This window comes from Hyaena hyaena, unplaced genomic scaffold (assembly GCF_003009895.1).
Source record: "Hyaena hyaena isolate Hyena2069 unplaced genomic scaffold, ASM300989v1 scaffold_57, whole genome shotgun sequence".
Taxonomy (NCBI): domain Eukaryota; kingdom Metazoa; phylum Chordata; class Mammalia; order Carnivora; family Hyaenidae; genus Hyaena; species Hyaena hyaena.
The window spans coordinates 965,153-988,516 of NW_024080690.1; the positions used below are offsets into that span (position 1 = coordinate 965,153).

The 23,364-nt window shown below is 40.9% G+C and overlaps 1 protein-coding gene across 2 annotated transcripts in view; it reads left to right on the forward strand.

Annotated features, from left to right (window-relative positions):
• The window catches only part of MTA3 (metastasis associated 1 family member 3), a 173,708-nt gene that overhangs the window by 142,780 nt on the left and 7,564 nt on the right, over window positions 1–23,364 (forward strand). For both annotated transcript variants that reach the window (XM_039231778.1, XM_039231780.1), the window contains exons 14-16: window positions 622–844; window positions 10,384–10,470; window positions 13,142–13,288. In XM_039231778.1, coding sequence (XP_039087709.1) covers window positions 622–844; window positions 10,384–10,470; window positions 13,142–13,288 — 457 coding nt within the window. The remainder of the gene's footprint in view (window positions 1–621; window positions 845–10,383; window positions 10,471–13,141; window positions 13,289–23,364) is intronic.

Consider the following 23,364-nt stretch of genomic DNA (forward strand, 5'->3'; position numbering starts at 1 on the left):
AAGTACTGTTGAAAATATGTCTTACTACAGAAAGTAGTAAATACAAATTGAACCTTTTTTCTGCCCTGGGCTATCATAGAAGGGACCAGAAAGTTGTATGGACTCAATCTTGAGGTGAACAACAGTTGAAGGAGGATTTTGACAAAATTCTCATAGATGGCAGCTACCAGGCAATGTGTACGTCTATAGACCTGTGTCTTCCAGAGAGGAGATTTAACACCACTGGGAATTTTTTTACTATTGTGAATGTGATTTTGGATTGTTAAGGTCCATTTAGAAACAAATATTGGAAGGCGTGCACTTGTGATGAGCACAGGGCAATGTATGGAAGTGCAGAATCACTTTGGTGTACACCTGAAACTAATGTAACACTGTGTAAACGAACTGGAATTAAAATAAAAACTTAAAAAAAACACAAAAATATGATCACACACTGTCCCACCCCCACACAGTTTTCTTCTCTCCTCCCTGACCCCCTTCCCAAAAGTGCATACTTTTAAATCCTGTCCTGTGGGGATAGAGTATTAAGTTCTGTGGAAAACATAAACATTGCCTTTTCTTTTGAGCCTGATGCAAACAGTGTTCTATTTTTCACGTGTCTGTTGGTGTCTTGTTTTGCAGGACCCTCGCATCAGGAGTCACATGTCTCGTCAGGCCATGCAGGGAATGCCAGTCCGGAACACTGGGAGCCCCAAGTCCTCAGTGAAGACCCGCCAAGCTTTCTTCCTTCACACTACATATTTCACAAAATTTGCTCGTCAGGTCTGCAAAAATACCCTTCGGCTGCGGCAGGCAGCGAGACGGCCGTTTGTTCCTATTAATTATGCTGCCATTAGGGCAGAATGTAAGATGCTTTTAAATTCTTAACCTTATGTGTTGTGCTTACGACCATTTCTCTCCTTCCCTATCTCTCGTTTTTGTTTTTTTCTTTTGTTTTGTTTTTGTTTGTTTGTTTGCAATAAACATAAGTTCTTGTGTACAGCCTTTTATTTGGTTTATTTTTTTTAACATTGTTTTTGTCTGCTGCCATTTGTATCATGCCAAGCTGAAAAGGAGACCCTGAAACCTCTTGCAGTCTCTCTGCAGAGAGAATAGTGCCCAGCAGGGAATCGGTGGGAGGTGCCCTTGTCCAGTGAGGCTTTGTGATGGAATTGCCTAAGAACCTTTGTTGAAGAGGCACTTTCACCTGTAAGGTGGTGCCGCCGTGTCATCCCTAAGGATGGTGTCACAGTGAAACTCCAGGGTTGAGACATGCGGTCCAGCCTTACATGGCTTCGTTAGGTTTGAATAAAATTTGCCAGTTTACACTAATGAGAAGTTGCATGTCTTTGTAAACCTCTCACTTTCCCATGAACCTTTTACAGTTCTACAGTGTTACAGAAATTCACAGCTTCATAACAAACACTACAGTTATCTGAAGATTTAGCAAATTGTAAAAGAACTCGAGTGTCTTTTGGCGTGAATTTTCTCCAAATATGTATTTAGTTTTGACAGGCTGGTGACCGTATTTGTGGCTGAGCATTCTTTCTATTTGTCCGATTTGGTTTCCATTTCATAATCATACATACATTACCGCGTAACATTTACATGCCTGTTACTCCCATTTCCAACATGTTCAGTCTTGCTTATGTTTCTTTTTTTTTTTTTTTTTTTTTTGGTTAGAACAAAGGTCATATGTATCAGTGAATTGTGGGTTGTTCTATTATTACCATGTGCGCCTAAAATGTGTCCGTAATTTGTGTGTTAGGCTCTGGTTCTAGTCTTGCTACGTTTAGTCACATGCCTGGCTGCCATGTTAGACCATGCCACTTCTTCCCCTGAAGCATGAGAAAACCTGCTGTCTGGCTTAACAGAGAGGAAATTTTATGAACATTGAGTAGATGCTTTTTCTTTGTGAGAAAAGAAATGTATTATGAGATGTTCCACTTTGATTTAAAGAGGATGTCCATTTAAGGAGTGATGATTGGAAATCATTTTTTTGTTCCTAGAGGTGATTTTCAACAGAATGGTTGAAAGGCTTTACAAGTTACAGGTAAAAGCTTTATAAGGAGAAAAAAGTGCTTTGTAAAGAGAGTAGAAAATGGTGGTACTCTCTGAGTCCCATGGAGGGAAATTTAGCTACATTACACTCATGTTTATTTGGGTCTTAGGCTGGTATTTCATGCTAGCATTTCTGAGTTCATTACACTTTCTTACCCATTTTAAGGAACTGGAAAATATTTACATTCATCTAAACTGCTTAGCTGATTTAAAACACATTTATATAATTTCTTAACTAAACAGGATAATAAAACATGAGAAAAAAATGAATGAAATTCTTCCATTAAAATTGGCCAGGATCCAAAATCCTGTTTGTTCCCATGAATGGAAGAGAATTCATCATCAACTAAATCGGCAGCTGAGGAAGCTTCTCTTTCCCGTGGCTCTTCCGTTAGTTGCTCAGGAAATTTGCAAGTTGCCTTTATTTTGATTATTCTTAATGAAGTGTATTTTTCTGTTACGTCATTTTATGTATTCTCAATTGAAAGGCCACACTGTTAAAAAAGTTGCCGAGGGGGCAAGGTTAAATTATATGTGTCTTATTTCTATAAACACAGAGCTATAATAATAATAATAATAATAATAATAATAATAAAAGGACAGAGTCATTTGTTGTGATGGGATTCAAGGAGCATATTTTATATGTATTTTGCTTCATTGGTCAAGTTACATATAGAATCAGATTTTCAGAATAATTTTACCTTGAAATTTACAGTTACAAAGTTTCAGCAGCCATCCACTGTTTTGTTTTGTTTTGTTTCCCAGACAGGCAGCTAATGAACTCTTCGAGCATCTAATTGATTCTTACACCATCTTCTCCCTTCTTATCTGTACCTTGTTAAAACTTCTCCAGCAGGCCCTTGATCTTGGCTTGTTACAGAGAAGATGAGACGTTAATAACCTGATGTCTGGAGACAATCATCTTTGGTCCAGTGGGAATGTATAGGTGTATTTATTTATTTATTTTTTTTTTAGTAAGCGTTCCTTGATTTCTCAAGGGCAGTGGTGACCCCCACCCCTCCTCAGAAAAAGTTAAGAATCCCTATAACAGTATGGATGGACTGTCAGAGCAGATGGAATCCGTAATTCTATAGATATTGATGGATCAAGAGCTCTAATTGATGCATTTTAGAATAATTCTTCATAATATTACCAAGGCAAATAGTTTTCCCTGGGAACTTGAGACTTCTAAGCCCTGTACAAGCTGACCCCTCCCACGGTTTCTGACCCTGGCAGCGCTGTCCCCACCAGTGGCCTCGCCAGAGTCCATGGGGTGACGGGCCGCGCAAGAGTGAAGAGCTAGTGAGATAAATTCTCAGATGGTGCAGATCATAATCGTAACTTAAGTGTTTGACTTAACAAGTTGATCCTTTTAGAGAAAATGTTTTTTTGGTTTGTTGCAACAGCACCCTCTGGCCTTTATTTTCATGAAGAAAATGGCATTAAAACAGTAAAAAGGGGAATCCATAAAGTATCACAGAGAAAATGTAAGAAGTAGTAATATCTGTGGGAAGGGAAGCTGGGAGGCTGAGGCACAGGGGTGGAAAGGAGACTTCCCCCTGTTTATCCTTTTAAACTTATCCAACTTTGAGCCATAGGAATATATTTCCTATTTTAAAAAACAATTTTAAAAACAGGTATATGGAATGATCAACATGTTTAAAAATATGTACATATGTGATATATATAGAGTGATTTTTTATTTTTAATTTATTTTTTTAAATTTACTTATTTTGAAAGAGAGAGCAAGCAGGGAAGGGGCAGAGAAAGAATCCCAAGCAGGTTTCGCACTGTCCGTGCAGAGCCTGATACACAGCTCGAACTCATGAACCATGAGATCATGACCAAAGTTGGATACTCAACCAACTGAGCCTTCCAGGCAACCTAGAAGGTGATTTTTTAAAAACCAAATTCCCCAAATATCTATTTGTTTTAATAATACACCTTTTAAACAAATGTTTTAAATATTTATATTTGAGAGGGAGAGAGAGACAGCATGAGTGAGGGAGGGGCAGAGAGAGTGAGATGGAATCAGAAGCAGACTCCAGGCTCTGAGCTGTCAGCACAAAATCCAATGTGGGGCTCCAACCTACAAGCCATGAGATCATGACCTGAATCTAAATCAGACCCTTAACCAATTGAGCCACCCAGGTGCCCCTATAATATGCCTTTATACGAAAATATAGAAGTCCGTGACTTATTACTTACTATAACAGTCACTAACTATTACTTCCATATTACTAACGTTAACACACAATGCCTCAGCCAGTTCTATCATGTAGATAGTGCCTACTACGGATTGGTAGACCAATGACGGATTGGTAGACCAAAAACCAAAACACTGCAGAAAGAGAAGTGTTGTGTCCTTGACAAGATTTGCAGACCAACAGCATGGGTTGCTAAGTTTCAGACAGCCTGTCTCTTCTCCCCCTTGACACCCCACCTGCTAAGAAAGCCATGATATGATAATGGTGTCCTTCCTTTGTTATCGCCATCAGACATTACCACTGAGCCCCCTGATGGCTTTATTAAAGATCTGTAAAATCACCCCACACCTGATGAGCACAGGGTTACAACTTGAGACTCAGGATCCTCAGAAACTGAGGTTAAGTAGAAGTGGGTATTTCAGCAGCATTCCGTAGATCAAGCTATAGTGCCAGAGAAGGGGATCCTAGTGGCTGACCTGCCACCTTGGTAGCTTGCCTGGGTGATTCAGTGGGTTCTGACTTGAATGACCACCACTCCCTAGTGTAAAGCTCCTTGAGCCTGCAGCCATTTTTTGATGCTTGAAGATGCTATTCACCTTTGGAAATATCCCAAGGGCCTGTATTCAGAAGTTTTTAATATATATTTTATAGGAGTTTTTTCCCTAGAGATTTCTCAGCAAAAGTTCATAATTCTATGAAATCGTGTGAAACTTTCAAGCTCCAGTATTAGCAGAGAACAGTTTTGGTTTGTTTTGGTATTTGGGGTAGTTTATTTGTAATAAAAATTCTTTTCTGAGTGGGTACTTTAAATTTTTCTAAAGATACAAAAATGGTTACAAATCTTACTGCCATTCCTACTTCTGCCGTCTTCAGAGGTAACTTAACATTGTCATAGTGTCTAACGTATCCAGAGAAATTCTGTGTATCTATACCAGTCTGCATAGGTGTGTTCTTTTTGTGTTTTAATGTTGAATGTCTACATTGTTCTATACCTGGCTTTTTTTAATTTTATTTTTTGGAGAGAGAGGGGGGTGCCTGGATGACTCAGTCAGTTAGCATCCAACTTTGACTCAGGTCATGATCTCAAAGTTCATGAGTTCGAGCCCCACATAGGGCTCTCTCCTGTCAGTACAGACCCCATTTTGGATCTGTCTCCTTCTGTCTCTGCCTCTACACCCCCCATCTCAAAAATAAATAAACATTAAAAAAACAAACTTAGAACAAGCAGGGAGAGGGCAGTGGGGGGTTGGGCGTAGAGAGAGAATCTGAGGCAGGCTCCACGACCATGCGGGCCTTGATCCTATGGCCCTGGGATCGTGACCTGAACCAAAATCAAGAGTCCGACACTCAACAGATTGACTACCCAGATGCCCCTGCCTTTCTTAACATATCTTGGAGGCCATTCCATACCAGGCCATTGAGAGTTACCATTTTTTCTTATCAGCTGCATAATAATCTGTTTTATGTTTACTTTAACCAGTTTCCTAGTAAACAGATTTTTAGGTTATTTCCAATTATTTTCTATTATAAGTAATGTTGCAACAAATATCCTTATACAGATAGCCTTTCATACTAATGTGTGAAATGTGCATGTAGGTTACAGGACAGACCCCTAAAAGTAGAACATCTGAGTCAAAGAACATGCGTTTGGAATTTTAATAGTCACTACCCAGGAACCTTTAGAAAAACTGTGATTTGTTCTCCTACCCACGAAGTCCAGAGAATGCCTGTTTCTCTAGAACCTTACCAGCAGTGTTATCAATCTTTGAAACCCTTGACCAGTTGACAGGTGATGCATAAGGTATATTAGTTTGCATTTCTCATTTTGAATGAGCTAGAAATCTTTGCATGTATTTGAAAACCATTTGTATTTCCTTTTCTATCAACTGTTTTTGCCCCTGGCCTGTTTTCTATTAGAAGTCTTACTGACTTGTGAGAACTTTTTATATTTGAAGGAAGTTTACTCTTGATCTGTGATATATGGTGCAAATATTTACTCCGTTTTGCCTTTGACTTTGTTTGCAATGTATTTGTCAAGCAGATTTTTTTTAACATAGTTGAATTTATCATTTTTTTAAAGACACCTAGGTTTTGTGTCTTTACAAAATGTCTGGGTAGCTCAATTGGTTAAGCATCCTACTCAGCCCAGGTCATTATCTCACAGTTTGTGGTTCAAACCCCACATAGGACTCTGTGCTGATGACACAGAGCCTGCTTGGAATTCTGTCTCCCTCTCTCTCTGCTTCTCCCTGCTTGCTCACTCTCTCAAAAATAAATAAACATCTAAAAAGAGAGAGAGAGGAAGGAAAGAAGGAAAGGAAAGGGAAAGAGGAAGGAAGGAAAGAGAAAGAAAAAGAATGGAAAGGAAGAAAGAAAAAGAGAAAAGAAAGAAGGAAAAAGAGAAAAAGGAAGAAAGAAAAAGAGAAAAGAAAGAAGGAAAAAGAGAAAAAAGAAGAAAGAAAAAGAAATGCCTGTGCAGGGTGCCTGGGTTGCTCAGTCGGTTGGGTGTCAGACTCTTGATCTCCGCTCAGGTCTTGATCTCTGGGTCATGTGTTCAAGCCCCATGTTGGGCTCCACACTGGGTAGGAAGCTTGCAGGAAGCTTTCTTAAAAATAAATAAATAAAAATAGAAGTGCCTTTGCAATTCCTTTAAGAAAATTCCATGGGTGGTTTTATTTTGACAGCAATCTCGGAAGCCTATGTGAGCTGTTTTTTTGAATTTTAATTCAGTGTGTACTTTTTGCAGTTTTTCTATTTTATCCCCCCCACCACCACCACACACACACATATATTTCCAAAACATTCTAGAGAAATGGCTGAGTTGCAATAAAAGCAACAATGTTTTTCTAGGTTTACCTCAAGAAGATGCACTCTAGGAAGCTGAAGAAATGTGCCTGTGTGCAGCCACATGATTTGAGTGAGGCACCCATGTTCTCCCTCTTTCTGGCATATTTTGATTTCTTCTGGGTTCTTTGGGCATCTCTCAGGTGGCTTGTTTTATCTGTGCACTTTTAATGCATCCCAATGAATGCTCTGTGTTTCAATAGAGTTAGGTGAATAATTTGAGAGCAAGGACGGACTGACAAATGGCACCACCGGCCTGTTCTTGAGTGCAGACCAAGATTCTGTTTAACCAACTCAAGTGCAGACCCAATAATCCTATGTTTATGATCATTCCCTTGGGGCAGAAGGTATTTTCCGCATGCATATCCAGAGTATATCACTGAATGCATGCAGGTCTTTTAAAATTTTTTTGGTAATCTTTGTTTTTGAGAGAGAAGCAGAGGGGGACACAGAATCCAAAGCAGGCTACAGACTCTAAGCCATCAGCACAAAGTCTGAGTGAGGCTTGAACTCATGAATGGTGAGATCATGACCTGAGCCAAAGTCAGACACTTAACTGACTGAGCCACCAGGTGCCCCTAATTTTTTTTTAATGTTTATTTTTGAGAGAGAGAGTGTGCGAGTGGGGGGGGGGGGGGGGAGGAAGACACGGAATCCAAAGCAGGCTCCAGACTCAGCTGTCAGCACAAAACCTGACGTGAGGCTCGAACTCACGAATGGTGAGATCATGACCTGAGCCAAAGTCAGACACTTAACCAACTGAGCTCCCAGACCCCCCAAGAATACATGCAGTTTTGATGTTAGACAGTGACTAGGTAGTTTTAGCATGTTCCATCCTAATTTCCTCATCGTTGAGTCTGAGAATTCTTGCCACCAACTACTTTCTTTAAAACATACTGGAAATTAGTGATCCTCCTAAGGAGCTTTGATCTCCTACTCAGGTGCCTTGTAAATTGTCACTTGGCATATCACATCATTAATCCTACTGACTTAATGAGAAATTAAAAGCAGATGAGTTTAATTTGAAGTATGTTTAGGGATTGTGTCGGTGACCCCTTTGATAGGCTGTTCATTCTGTTGACTCTTGTCAAGGTGACAGTCCTTTGGGAGTCCATCAGGTGCAGCCACACTGGCAGTTTTCCTTCCGGCCTTATCAAGGGGAACAGGTGCAAAGTTAATCTTATTACTAGTAATACAATGATTGCCTTTGTCCAAAACACTAAGGAAGTACCAGCCTGATTCATTCAAACTTTCTCTCCTTAATAGAAAAAACAAAATTCTCTCTTGTCCTCGTCCCAAGTAGAACTTGAATTTTACATGAAGGAATTATTTAGTATTAACTCCTACTAATTGGGCAGGTATTTGATCCCTGCAGGATTTGTGCTGCCTTTTTTTAAAAAATGTTTATATATTTTGAGAGAAAGAGAGTGGGGGGAGGAGCAGAGAGAGAGGAGGGAGAGAATCTTAACCAGACTCCATGCTCAGCACAGAGCCTGACATATGGCTTGATCCCATGAACCACAAGACCATGACCTGACCCCAAATCAAGAGTCTGAGGCGTAACTGACTGAGCCACCGAGGCAACCCCCCCCCCGCGTGCTGCTTTTTAATGTTTATTTAGATTACTCTTCCAAAATATGCTTAGAATTTCTTCTTCTATTTTCACTACTATTCAACAACAGGGGAAAAACTTCATATCTTAATAATTTTTCTTTCCAAAGGAAATCCGCTGAGCCAGAAGGAAAAGAAATTGGATCATTTATAGTTGTCCATGATTGTATAATAATTAGGCAGTGCTTGGGGTACATATTCAGATTCCTATTATTTGAGGCTCTCTGCAGTATGTGCTTTGTTTATTGTAAATTTTTTTATTCTATTTTCCCACCTCTTTCTGTTTCATAGTTAAAATTGTTTTGAGGCACCTGGGTGGCTCAGTCAGTTAAGTGTCCAGCTTCGGCTCAGGTCATGATCTCACGGTCTGTGAGTTTGAACCCAGCATTGAACTCCATGTTGTCAGGGGGAAGCCTGCTTCAGATCTTCTGTCCCCTTCTCTCTCTGCCCTTCCCCTGCTCATGCTCTCTCTCTCTCTCAGAAATAAATAAAAAACATTAAAATTTTTTTATAGTTTCCTTGGTGAAAAAGAGGGCTAGAGCTTATGAAAAAGTTAATTTTTAATTTTAAATGATTTGAGACTCCAGATTGAATTGTACATTTTAACACTGCAGAGAATTCCTATGGTTGTCAAAGGCAGTTTCCTGTAGGCATGCCTAAAAATGTGGTCTCAGCCACAGAAAACCTACACGACATTTTTGTCAAGTATTTGAAGGTGGGAAAAAGGCATCAACGTAGCAAAATAATATCTGCTAATACTACTCTGTTAAGCTTTATGACAATATCTGCAAATTTAAAAACATTTCAATACACATTTTTTTTTGGTCCCTTCAAACTCTATTTTTGTAACTTAACTCTTCAGTGTGAGAGCAGCCATGTTCTGCATGTACTCTTCCACCCTAATGACGGCTAATTACAACTGAGAGAGTGTGCCGTATGCTTTATTTTTCTCTGTCTGAAATGTCTTCCGGTAGGGTATGAAGAATGTGATGTGAACTTTTATGAATGCTAATATCCATTCTCACAGTATCATACTGTTCTGACTATTGGATGACATACTCTGTCTACATACAGGTAACCTTTTAAGTCTCAGCACTACTCACATCATAGTAGGATATGAAGGATAAGAAAACCAGCGATAAAGCCAATGACCCGCTTTTACCCACATGAGGCTCTCATCTAATGGACTTGAGTTTAATCAAGAGAGATTAAAACTTCTCAGCAGAGCCTCACTCCCTGTAGGTCAGGGATGGCCAAGTGTGTTTCCTCTGTCAGCTGTCATTTTTGTTTTCTATGCCAGATTAATCTTAAATTAGGACTGATTTCACATTATGGTGCCTGGAAGTTTTTCTACTGTAATGAAGCACTGTCATGGCTAGAACGGAAGCATATTTCCACTATTTTTCAGATAGGCACACAGAAAGAAAGCATGTGTGTACGATGTATGTTAGCCACACTCTTCTGAGACGCTTAAGTGAGCATTCTCCAGGTAAATCCTTCCTTCAGTAATTGGGAACCAGAACTAGAGACAGTTTTCTCAAACCCCAAAGGAAATTATGCAGGAATCTGATAGATATTTTGCCTCACCTTCCACTTGCACCTGTTTTTCCACTGCAGCGTGTGTAGTATAGGTAGAGAAATCAGCCTCATTGGTTGTCTTCGTGTTTCCTTCTCTCCTCAGATGCAGACAGACATGCCGAACTTTCTGGAAGTCCACTGAAAAGCAAAAGCACTAGGAAACCTTTGGCATGTATCATTGGGTACTTAGGTGGGTATTTTCTAACAGAGGGAAAAATTTCAAACAACAATTTCCGTATCTTCTAAGTATTTGGCTTCTCTAAATTGACACACCTAAACTAAGTCCAAGCCTTTCAAGTAGCTGAAATTGGATACTTTCATATATATAGCCACTTTATTTTGTTTTAGAAACTTTTCTTCGTATTACCAAAACGTATACACACAGAGCATATACACAGAGTTATGGATATGTTTACTTTCCCCCCAAAATGTCATGAAATAAAAATGTAATGTCTATTTATGGATATAAATACAGATGAAGCAAAAAGAGGAAAATAAGAATCACTAAATGTTTAGAGGATGAATATTCTTAATGTTTTGACTGGCTTATGTTTTTTAATCAGATAAAAGTGTTTTTAACCTACCTTTAAAAATATTTATGGTTTTGCTGTACCAATTAAGGTTACTTTGAAAGGAGAACATTTGTATTGCTTTCTGGTTTTTATCAACTTATTTAACTTGAAGATCGCCAAAGGTGATGATTCCATATACATGTTGAAATAGCACAATTAAGAATAGTACTTTTAAAAATCAGTAGGCAGTCACTCTCTTTTTGTTTTTTGCAGAGTATTAAGGTAATTTACAAAATAATGGTTTCTAAAATGGTTCCTAATATACCTAGGAGCTATAATGGCATGTTTTTGTGCTTCTAATATTCTCACTTTTTTATTTTCTCAGTAAAAGTGAAAGAGGTACTCAAAGTTGCATTGAACCTTATTGCTCTGTCAGAAAGATACACAGTTATGAAGTGTTCAGACTCTAGACATGCCTTTAAAATTCAAAATGTAGCCTTGAGCATGGTATATTATCTGGTCCTCATGAGCACATCCATGAGTCAGAAGCTCCCAGCTCCCTCTTTGATTTTACTTGGTCACCATATTTCTTGTTTTATTTCTCAGGGCCTAAAGAGTTGCTTTGGTAGCCTCCGAAAATATCACCTGGTTATCGTTGGCAGGACCTAGTCATGGTGATCAAGTCCTTCAACGTTGCTGTCTATATTCCCTTACGGGACCTAAGCCTAGAAGCCCCATCTCCCACCATGCAAGGAAAAGTCTCTGATCTTAAGAAATAGAATATAACATTGCATATTAGTTTTTCCATGGATAACTGTGTGTTCCTCCTATGGGCAAACTGGTCTTTGCTCCTACTAGATCAGCCCAATCCTGTGCTCTTGTTACTAGCTAAGCCACTTCCCTACCTAACGTATTTCTGAGTATTTACTGTGTACAAGACACTATGCTAATTGATTTGGGGGAACATCAAGATGAATAAGACTCTGCCCTCCAAAATCTTAGTTTAGTAGGGAAAGCACACAGGTAAGGACAGTTAGGCAAATGATTAGCTCCTATAAAGGAATTACAGGCAATATTCATTGGACAGTTAGAAGAAGGAATAGTTACTTATGATGAGAGTTATGGCAGCCCATGCGGAGAAAGCAGTATTTGATCTCAGCCTTGAATGATAAGTAGTATTTAAATAGGTAGAACAAAAGGAAAAAAATATTTTTCCCTTTGTGAGGCTAAGAGAACTGATAAACAAAGGCTTCAGTGAGTCCAGAGGCAAGTTGTCTGGACTGGAAGGAGTGTAGTGTGGAGGTTGTAATGAAAAGTGGTGCCATGTGAAAAAAAAATCAGCACTACATTTTGGTTAGCACTTGATCTGTTCCTGAACGTGGGCAAGTGTAGAGTTTCTACCAAACCAAGATATAGTAATTCTAACAATCCTAACAGTCTTCCCTAAACTTCAGGAAATGAGGCCTCTATCCTGGCCCCCCTGGGAACACAGGGTGGCTTGTGCACAGCTGGGGACTCTGACTCAGTGCGCAGGTTTAGCTTTGGACAAGAGGTAGCCCAGTGTCAATAACAGACTGAGATCCTCAAACCCAGTTCCCACAGGCTGCAATTTCGATCTGTCTGCTTTATCCAAAATATGCAAGCATTTCTGGGCTACATGGCTGACGACAACATACTTGATGTAAACACAATATCCCACGTACACATCATCGTTGCGTGATATATCCTCCATCAAAGCGTTTCTTCCACTGCGTCCACTGCGACTGTAGAATTTGTGAGTTTGGTGTCGGGTTTCAGCTGTATCAAAATATTCTGGACTGGGCGCGATTACCCCTGGTCCTAAACCCTGGCAGGGCCGGAAGAGGAATCCTGTTTTTCAGAAACCTCTCCCACCCCAGACATGCCGCATGCTATGTTTTTTTGTTTTGATAGAGCCCAGAGTTAGTTTTCTCTCTCAGGCTACTTCTCCAAATAAGCTCTACATTTCTAAAACCTTGAAGAGTTGGTTGCCTTATTCCCTTAGTGAATCTGTGTTTAAGTGACCTTCTGAAGCGGCAGGGGCTTTTTGTTGGTGGTTTTGTTGTCGCTGTTGTTGCTCATACTCCCAACATGAAGCTCCGAGCTCCAGCTATCAGAGGAAGAGGCAGCTCACTTTTGATAAGTAAAGCCATGGTAACAGCACTTGAAGCTGAATCATTATGCGAGTCCTTGGGAAAGCAGGCTGGCTCATAAGAAACTGGCTCTCAGCTCATTAAGGAGTAAGATGTGTGCCTATTAGGCAATGTAAGTGCACACAGAGATTTTTTAATACCACGTTCTGAGTTGAGAAACCTTTTCTCCCCCTGCCAGAGATCCATCCTTCGAAGAAACCTAATGTCATTCGGTCTGCACCAAGCCTGCAAACCCCTACTACCAAGAGGATGCTAAGCACCCCAAATCACACATCTCTGAGCATTTTGGGGAAAAGAAACTACAGTCATCACAATGGCCTGGATGGTATGTAAGCCTAGAAATTCGGGGTTGGGAGGGAGCTGGTCTGATAGGCCAGGGCCTCTCTGCCCTTGTCGCAGAGACATGTCCCATGACAAATGCAAGACGTGTGCCAAACAGGTTTCTTCTACGTTCCAATTGAACTGAATGTGTGGTAAGGGGATAAGAGGGAAGGCTGCCGTGTGCCACAGTGAGGACATCTTGCCAAGTGATATTTCACCATCTCCTCAGAAGGGGCCCTTTGCTCACATTCCCTGTGAGGAGACTTGTTTGGAGAGGAAGTCTGTATTTATCAGGTTGCCTCTGCTAGGCGATAATGTTCTTGCTGGGATGCATGCTCACTGCTCACTTATGTTTCCTTGAGCAGAAGGGATGATTTCACCTTCTGTCTGAGGCAGCCGTGCTCTCGGGGTTGGGGAGGGGCGGTTCTTCAGCGTTCTGTGGATCATTTTGGATATGGCATTTGTCCCCTACTTTCACCTTATAAAAAAATTTTAATTGCTCAAGAGTGCTACAAGTCATGAAGGGAATTGCCTGGGTGATGTCTCAAATACAAAAATAATAATTTGTTTGAAATGGAAAAGCTGAGAAATATCACCTCTTATCCAAAGTACTTCTCGTGGGGCTTGGCCCTATAATGACTCTTCAGGTGGAATTGAATTATCCTCAGCATTTGGACCCTCAGCACAAGCATAATAAATCATGCAGGCAGTATATATTGTTCATTTCAACAGTCCTGGAATTTGAGGCTGTCTTGATTGTTTAAATGTTGGTATTTATTTACGAGTAAAACTCTCTCCAGGCTTCTCATGTCTTCAGGGCCTCTAAATTCCTTCAGTGACAGTAAATTATTTATAATGAGGCCCTAGAGCAGGGATGTGGAATAGACCTTCTAGTAATAATTTCCCAGGGTTGTTTTCCTTCAGTATGACTTTTTGTGGTCACAGTGATGTCAAAATGAATAAAAAATTGAGGTTAAAGAGTTTAGTTTGCATTTATAGGATATCAATATGTTACAGATACGACTTTTAAGAACTTAGCTACACAGTATTCTTGCAGAAATACTTCTTTGCTAATAAGGACATTGGCCATCTTTGCCACAATATGCCTGGTATCTAGACAGCAGAAGACTAAGGACGGATCATGTCCAAATGTGGAGATGAGATCTCTTTCCAGCTTCTCTTTGCCCACAGCCTGGGCCTTTTGGATTCAGGCTTAAACGGAATGAGGGATCTTTCTTTTCCATCTCATGACCTCCCTGGCCTCTCTAGGTATATAGTCCTGTTTCAGAAAGCAGAAATTAAGTTCCAGTTCATTTGATACATACACAGGCATGTACATGTACACTTTATGGTAAGAAGACTCTTGTAGTGACTACATTTGAAATGACAGCTCTCTACTCTCTTTTTCCACTTGTGCCCAATGCTCACACCCACTCTGGTCCCAGTCCTAGCTCCACATTGCAACTCACATTATCACAGCTACCTATATATTTAGAATTTCTAAAAAATGCCACCTCATAGCGTTCCCTCTCTACACCTGTTTGCCCATTTCCTTCTAAAGATTGTTGCTGCAAGGTCATTGCTTCTTTGCTCTGAACAGGAGGAAAAGACAGGGCATACAGTGAGTGAATCCCTGGTGTTATGTTGACCAAGACCTTCAAACTTGTTTAGGGAAAGACACTTGCCTCATTTTCTGGAGACGCCTTTATCCTTCCAGACCCTTTTGTCTTTGCTCTCTGAAGGGTGGGATGACATGTGCCTCACCTGTGTTATCTCATTTGATTCACATGACAGAAGGTTCTAGGGGGTCAGGGTATTTAACTGTTTTGCATAACATTGTATTTCTACTGCCTAGCACAGTGCCTGGAACTTAGTAGGTGCTTAATGTTGATTGAATAAATGAGAGTGAGAAAAATGAGACCTAGAGAGAGGTAAATTAAATTTTCCAAAGTTACCAGGTACTGCATAAGTGGATTGGGATTCCCAATCAGGTGAGGCTGATTTCAGAGTCTGCTCTTTTAACCACGGTTTATAAAAGAAGTTGTGGGGGGCGCCTGGGTGGCCTAGTCGGTTAAGCGTCCGACTTTCGCTTAGGTCATGATCTCGCGGTTCGTGGGTTCGAGCCCCGCGTCGGGCTCTGTGCTGACTGCCAGCTCAGAGCCTGGAGCCTGTTTCAGTCTGTGACTCCCTCTCTCTCTGACCCTCCCCTGCTCACACTGTCTCTCTCTCTCTCTCTCTCTCTCTCTCCTAGAAATAAATAAAAAATATTAAAAAAAAAATAAAAAAAAAAAGTTGTGGCTCTCAGATACACTGTATTTGTCAGCAAAGTAGAAAGCAGAGAAGTCCTGCTTGCTAATTTAACATAAGAAGTCAATATTATAGGTCTTGGAGGACAGAATAGGTGGTGGAACATGGAGGGGGGGCACAGGAAGCAGCCGCCATCCCTAGGGTTCGGAGAGCAAAAGCAAGAAGTTGGGGTTATCATGAGCTAGAGGCTCGAGGAGGCTCGAGGAGGCCTGAGGAGCTTGAACTGAGGCCCCGAGGAAGGGCGCCGCTCGGCCGGTGCTGACAGCTCTCAGGTCTGAGGAGGCCGGCTCTGGGAGCATGAAGGAAAGCTGGGAACTGAGCAAACTGTGGCTACTTGGGGGTGAGGCAGGAACTGGACCCAGCAAGTGCCTTCTGTGGCCACCAGCCTTGCAGCCTCCCTCTAGCTCCCCCTACTGGTGTATCGGGGATCCGGATGGCTAAGGAGAAGTATTTGCAGATCCTCAGCCTCAGTGTTGCTGAACTGACTTTAAATGGATGGATGTGGATCTGAGAGACAAGTGTAACAGAAACACACATTGTAGAAAATGTCCCCGTTTTTGTATTCCCAGTGGAGCTTTTCCTTGGGATAAAGGGTCTGTTTCTTATTTCCTCGACACAGGATCCAGACTAACCTGAGCTTCCAAGGTGAACTCAAAGTACTAGGAAAAAAAAAAAAAAGGCTAATAGAGAGTTTTCATGGGCTAGTCAATACCATCATTTACTGGAATTGATGGATACAAACTCATGGAAAAGCCTTGCCTTGTGATCCAGTAATAAAACCAGTTAGCATTGCTACTTAATTATCAGCATGTCAGACAGATGAGCACAACAAGCAGGATGCTGAAACTGGAAACAAAACCCGAGTACTGATATATCCAGGTCTCTCAGCTGTAGGGCCTCCTGGCCCCTTCTCAGGAGCTTGCCCCCTTCACTAACCCTCCATCTTCAGTTGGAAGTTCATGACGATGGAAAAAGATGCTCTGGATTCCTACTGGTAGAACGAATTTTACCTGACATTAAAAAAAAGAAAGGAGGGGAGGGACACTTGGGTGGCTTAGTCAGTTAAGCATCTGACTTCTGCTCAGGTCACGATTGTTGGGCTCTGTGCTGACAGCTCACCTGCTTTGGATTCTGTGTCTCCCTTTCTCTCTGCCCCACCCCTGCTTGCGCTCTGTCTCTCAAAAATGAATAAACATTTAAAAAAAATTTTTTTTGTTTTAAATGATGGGCAGTTTCTTCTTATCTTCCTGAAAGTCACTGTCTTTCATCTGGCCCTGGCCCCTTAAAGGCACTGATGGTTGGAAATCAGACCTCTGGGTCCTCTCTTAAGCTTAAACCATGGCACCCAGCCACACTGTGATTCCCCTACCGGATCTTTTTTTTTTTTTTTTTTTTTTTTTAGTTTTATTTATTTCTAGGAGAGAGAGAGAGAGACAGCGTGAGCAGGGGAGGGTCAGAGAGAGAGGGAGTCACAGAATCCAAAACAGGCTCTAGGCTCTGAGCTGGCTGTCAGCACAGAGCCCGATGCAGGGCTCGAACCCACGAACCACGAGATCATGACCTAAGTGAAAGTCGGATGCTTAACCGACTAAGCCACCTATGCGCCCCTCCCCTACTGGATCTTAAACTCCAAAGGTGAAAATGGAATCTGCATACATAGGAAGCTTCATTATTTGGGGTCAGTAATGACAGGAAGAATGAAATTTTGAAACGTAGACTTACATGACTCCTTACCACAGTCCAGTACGCTCCAGTCTTTCCCATCAGGTGGTTGGTCCAGTGGTGTGCCGCCTGCAATCATGTGCTTTCCAAATCCTGTCTCCTTTTCTGACTTACAGATGCTTTGATGGCCTTTTTATTGCCAGCAAACCAAGTACCTACCACATTTGGCCCACTTGGTTAACTCCACGTGGCTGTGAGTAGAGAAAGCCCTGAGATCAGTGGGGATAAAAGAGCAATTCTTGGAAAGCCTTTCCATGTATGAGAGCCCAAAAGAGAGAGCAGCAGGGGAGATGGGATTTCTCTGTGCCATGGGGGAAAAAGTACTTCTGAGTGTTTGGAATCAGCTAGGATTTACTGCTAACTTCTCTGATTACTTCCTGTGTGGCCTTGGGTGAATCACTTAGATTCTTTAAGCCTGTTTTCTCTTCTGTAAAGTACAAATTTAATTTGCCTTAATGGGGTTGTGATAATGATTAAAAATATTGCTCCGACTTTATGCTACTTGATCTTCCATACTCTTTATGAGATAGGTGTTACAACATGCATTTTAATAATGAAAAAACCCAAAGAGGTAGAGGGATTTCCCTAAAGCCACATTCTTAACAAGCAGATATGAAATTCAAGCTCCAATCTGGGGTTGTTTGCATTGGATGTATAAGGACCAGGATTTGTGTGCTGAGTGCAGCAAGTACCTGGGAGATGTTAATGCTTTCTGAGCATTGGAGATGGGTGTGTGTTTGTAAATATAGAGAGGAACGTAGTAGGTATTTTTCTGTGTGTAGACTGTGAGGTGTAATAAGCCATCATTTGTCTGATTGAAGCTGTCCCTCCATCTCCTGCCCCTGTGAGGCTCTTCTGCTCCTAACATACCCCCTACTTTTTCTGGAATGTAGGGCATAAGAACTATATTAATGTCAGAGAGAGGGGAGAAAAAAGAAAGAAAATTCACAGAATCACCTAAAAGTGAAATGTGTTTAAATTAAATTATAGGGTACACCCAGCATTGACTCTGACTCATGGTAGGTATTCATTAAGAGGTAAGATTCTATCCCCCACCCTTTAAAGAAGAGCTATTTTGAAAATTGTCAAGATATCAACCAAAGTTTTTGTAGTCATATGTGGACTGCATATAAATAAAATGTCAACACATTTATTTACATTTATTTCTTACATAAAAATATGATTTTAGAAAAATGAAAATGACTCATGGGTTTGTTTGAAAGTGAATGGGTATGTTCCAAAGTATATTTGCATATTAGAAGGGCCTTGTATCTCTAAAGAGAAATTGCCTTTGATTAAGCTATTTAAAGGAGTATTAAAGACAGGAAATTAGGTTGAGAAAGAGGGCTCCTTTAGCTTCCTGTAGGCTCCTGCAGTTAGAGACCTTACAGCAGAGGGGACTGAACATCAGCATCCTGAGACCGTGGAATCTTTTACAGAGTGAGGGCTGAGTCAGGAAAAATTCCAGAAAGGACAGAAAGGGGCTGACCCCTCTTCCCTGACCCCTAAAAAGATGCCCAGGCTCTCCCCGCCCCAGGCAGCAGATCTTTTATTCTCTGCACAAGGACAGGGCGACTGCCTGCTATGTCTCTGTCTTTATCAAATGGGGACCTTACGGAACAATTTCCATTTTGTTCCATATGACCAAGGGGACATCAATTGGAGGTGTGCTCTTGTCATCTTTTTCTGAGATGGTACAGCTTTTGTCCCAGGGGTACTACTGAAGCATGGTTTAGTGTGTCAGGAAAACCAAAGCAATAGGCTCAGGAGAAAGGTAAGTTATCAGTGGGACAGTGTCAGGGCATCGAAGCCAAGGAAATTGATGAATTGTACAATAAACTCCTTTTTTATCTGCTCTCTTCTGGCTTATTTCCCCTGGGGTCTGTGAATTCACTGCAGATCCAGAGGTTTTTTTCCTTATTTGTTTTCCACAATGAGTAATATCATTTCTCTAAGTCCCCTATGAAGAGGGTATCCAGTGTAGATGCCTCTAAGTACAATATTATGATCTAGGGTGTGAAGACTGTCCTTTGGATGACTTGTTTCTGAATCAGTGATTCAGCAGCTCCAACTGCTTGCATCCCAACTCTGGGAAATGGGTGGTAGTGAGGTCCATTGTACCAGTGAGGGCGCTCTGGGAATGCATCTGCTGTCTTCACAAATCCCAACAAAAATAGACTGCTAGCAACAGCTGATGACATTCCTAGGCATGTTTGGGCCCAGGCCACCTTCTGTCAACATTCTTATATCATTTCAAAAGACTACAGTTGTTGTTGTTGTTTTTAATCTTCCAAAATAGTGTTTATGATCATAAAGAACATCAAGTGCCCCTGGACTTGCCTCTGATCTCCTTGTTTCAGGATGGCATGTTACAACCTGGTTTAAGAGATAAAAGTGCCTTTGAATTTTTTTTTCCAGTATTTTCCAATGGACCATTATGGCCTCGGGGTTTATGTCTCTAATATATCTAGACAGTTTCAGGACATCGAAGCATTATCTGAGGGGAGTGGATGTTCTCTCATACTGTGAAGTCATAAGGGTGGTGTTGTAGAGAAAGACAGATCCAAGTACATTAGGCATGAGTAATTAACAACTTGGTGTTTTGGAATATTCTGGAAGGATGTCAACTTGCTCACCACTGGAACCATTCCTGAGTTTACTAATGACAGTTTCTCCCAGAGAATACTTTTATCCTGTTCCTGAGGGAAATACTAGTGTGTGAGCCTGTCAGAGGTCTACCCCTGATACCCTTTTAGCAATATGGTGATCTTAGAAGAGGGACAGAAGGCCATGGTAGTTACTCAAGGGTCCTCAACTCTCAGGGGCAACTCTGGCCTCCTCAACCAATGTGTCTGTTTGCCTGCAAGGGTCATTACAGGAAACCTTTTTAACCAGCCTGTCTCAATGTATTCCCAGTCTCAGTGACATGTAGAGAATCTCTGAGAAAGAAAGCGAACCCCTGACTTGAGAGCTGAGTCCTGGGTTTTTTGTGAGGAAAGGTAGATGCCTGGGAAAGGAAAGTGAGGGAGACAGCCAAAGAAGGGGATTAGGTCCCTGAGAAACAACTCTTCCTTAGAATATGTGTGGCCCATCCATCAGAAGAGCAGGCACATATGTCTGAGAAAGGCATTGGGACATCAGTACTAGATCTTGATGCCCCAGGGAAGTCAAGACCAACTCCAGAAATCAACTGATTTAGATATCCTCCTAAGCATTTTCTTTGGGTCCCAGTGTGGAAGTGAGGAGTGTTCGGAATCTACAGATTCCCCAGGGCAATGGAAATAGAAGGATTTGTCACAGACTAGTTGGTTTGGAGACTCCCCACTGGGTTCATTTTAAGCTTCCCAACCTTGCTCTTTATTATTTTCTTTTCCTGTTTCCTGTTTTCCCTTCCAGATGACTGAGTACTCTTTAAGCTCAGAAAACATCTGAGTTATAATTTATGCATTTTTCTCCCTCAACCAAATATTTATTTTTATCAACAATTATTTACATATAAATGAATACAAAAGTAATTAATGTAAAACTGAAGAGCAAGCTTGAAGGCAACTTTGTTAAACGGAGGTGCCTGAAGAAGATAATCTGAGAAGACTGTTTCCATGACAGTCTGATTACAGCTTCACTGAGTGATTACAGGAGCCCCTTTCCATGGGGGGGCAGGGGGGGGGGTCAGTGAACAAGGCCAAGTGTGAGTTCTGGGGAAACAAGGCTGACCACATTTAAGGTATCTGGAACTGTAAAGTCAGCAGAAGAAAGGGTCAAGATATTGGACATTAGACTTCCTACACCAGTCCTCTGATTTTCTTTTTTCTCTCCAGTTTTCTTTCTGTGTCTTTTTGCTCTATTTTCTGGGAGACTTTCTCAAATTTATATTCCAACCAGATTTGTCTATTTCTCCCTTTATTCTGTCCACTTTTTCCTTCAATATTTTGAAATTCTATTATTGGTGAGATATATATATGTATATATATATATATATATAATTAGAATCTTTATGTCTTTTAGCTTTTTATCACTGTGAAATAATCTTTATATATATCCATATATATATACACATATATACATATATCTTTTTATACATATATTTTTTTACTTTTTTTTAAGATTGAGAGACCATGAGTAGGGAGAGGGGCAGAGGCAGAGAGAGAGAAAGAGAATCTTAAACAGGCTCCATAATTAGTGTGGAGCCCAGTGCAGGGCTGTATCCCATGATCCTGGGATCATGACATAAGCTGAAATCAAGAATTGGACACTCAGTTGACTGAGCCAGCTAAGTGCCCTTCAATACATATATTTAAAATAAACAACTTGAGGGGCTTCTGGATGGCTTAGTCGGTTAAGTGTCCGACTTTTGCTTAGGTCATGATCTCGCGGTTCGTGGGTTCGAGCCCCGCGTCGGGCTCTGTGCTGACTGCCAGCTCAGAGCCTGGAGCCTATTTCAGAGTCTTTATCTCCCTCTCTCTCTGACCCTCCCCTGCTCATGCTGTCTCTCTCTCTCTCTCTCCTAGAAATAAATAATAAAAATATAAAAAAAAAATAACTTGAGGAGGAGCTGGCTGGCTCAGTTGATTAAACATCTGACTCTTAATTTCAGCTCAGATCATGATCTCATGTTTGTGAGACTGAGCCCCACTGACAGCCACGCTGTCAGCACAGAGTCCACTTGGGATTCTCTCTCTCCCCTTCTCTCTTTGCTCCTCCCCTGCTTCCGTGCACTCTCACTCTCTCTCTCTAAAAATAAATAGATAAACTTAAAAAAAATCAAAATAAAACGTACAACTTGATAAGTTTAACATATGTATACACCACAAAATACCACAATCCCTTATCCATCGATTATATACTTAATAAACTTATCCATCACCCTGAAAACCTTTCTTATACCCCTTTATAATCTACTTTCCCACACACCCCATCTCCCCCAAATCATCTCAGGTGACCACTGATCTGTTTTTTGTCACCACAGATTACATTTTTTAGAATTTTATATAAATGGAGTCATATAGTACATATTCTCTGTAATTTTTTTTTAGAGATCTTCAAATTCATTGATTCTTCTGCAGTATTTTTTTTAAATAAACTCTATACCCAACATGCAGCTGGAACTCATGACCCTGAGACTGAGTCACATGCTCTACTGACTGAGCCAAGCAGATGCCCCTCTTCTACAGTATTGGATCTGCTATTAATCCCATCTAACAAATTATTCATTTCAGATTTTGTATTTTTCAGTTTTAGAATTTCCTTTTAGTTTCCAAATATTTCTCCCAAAATACATCATCTTGTTACCCATCACATTCATCTTTTTTTAAAGATTCTTTTTTTCTTTGTTTTTGGTTAAAGTTTATTATTTTGAGAGAGAGAGCACATGCACACATGTAGGAGACAGAGAGGGAGAGAGAGAATCCCAAGCAGGCTCCACGCTATCAGCACAGAGCCCAGCAAAAGGCACAAACCCATGAACCATGAGATTATGACCTGAGCCGAAACTGAGAGCCAGACACTTAACCAACCAAGCCACCCAGGTGCCCCTATAGATTCTTTAACAAATTAATAAAGAATATTTTATTTTTTATTTTTTTAAACAATTCTCTATTAAAATTTTTAATTTTTTTTTTTTTTTGAGAGAGAGAGAAAGAACGTGAGTGGGGGCAGGGAGGAAGAGAGAGGGAGACACAGAATCTGAAGCAGGCCCCAGGCTGTGAACTGTCAGCACAGAGCCTGATGTGCGGCTCGAACTCATGAACCATGAGATCATGACCTGAGTGGAAGTTGGACACTTAACCAACTGTGCCACTCAAGTGTCCCAACAATCATCTATTCTTTATGTGTTTTTTAAGGTTGTTGTTGTTGTTGGGGTTTTTGTTTGTTTGTTTGATTTTTGAGAGAAAGAGTGAGCAGGGCAAGGGCAGAGAGGGAGGGAGAGAGGATCCCAAGCAAGCTCCTCCCTGTCAGCTCAGAGCCCACGCAGGGTTCAAGTTCTCAAACTGTGAGATCATGAACTGAGCTGAAGTCCAGAGTCAGACACTTAACTGACTGAGCCACCCAGGT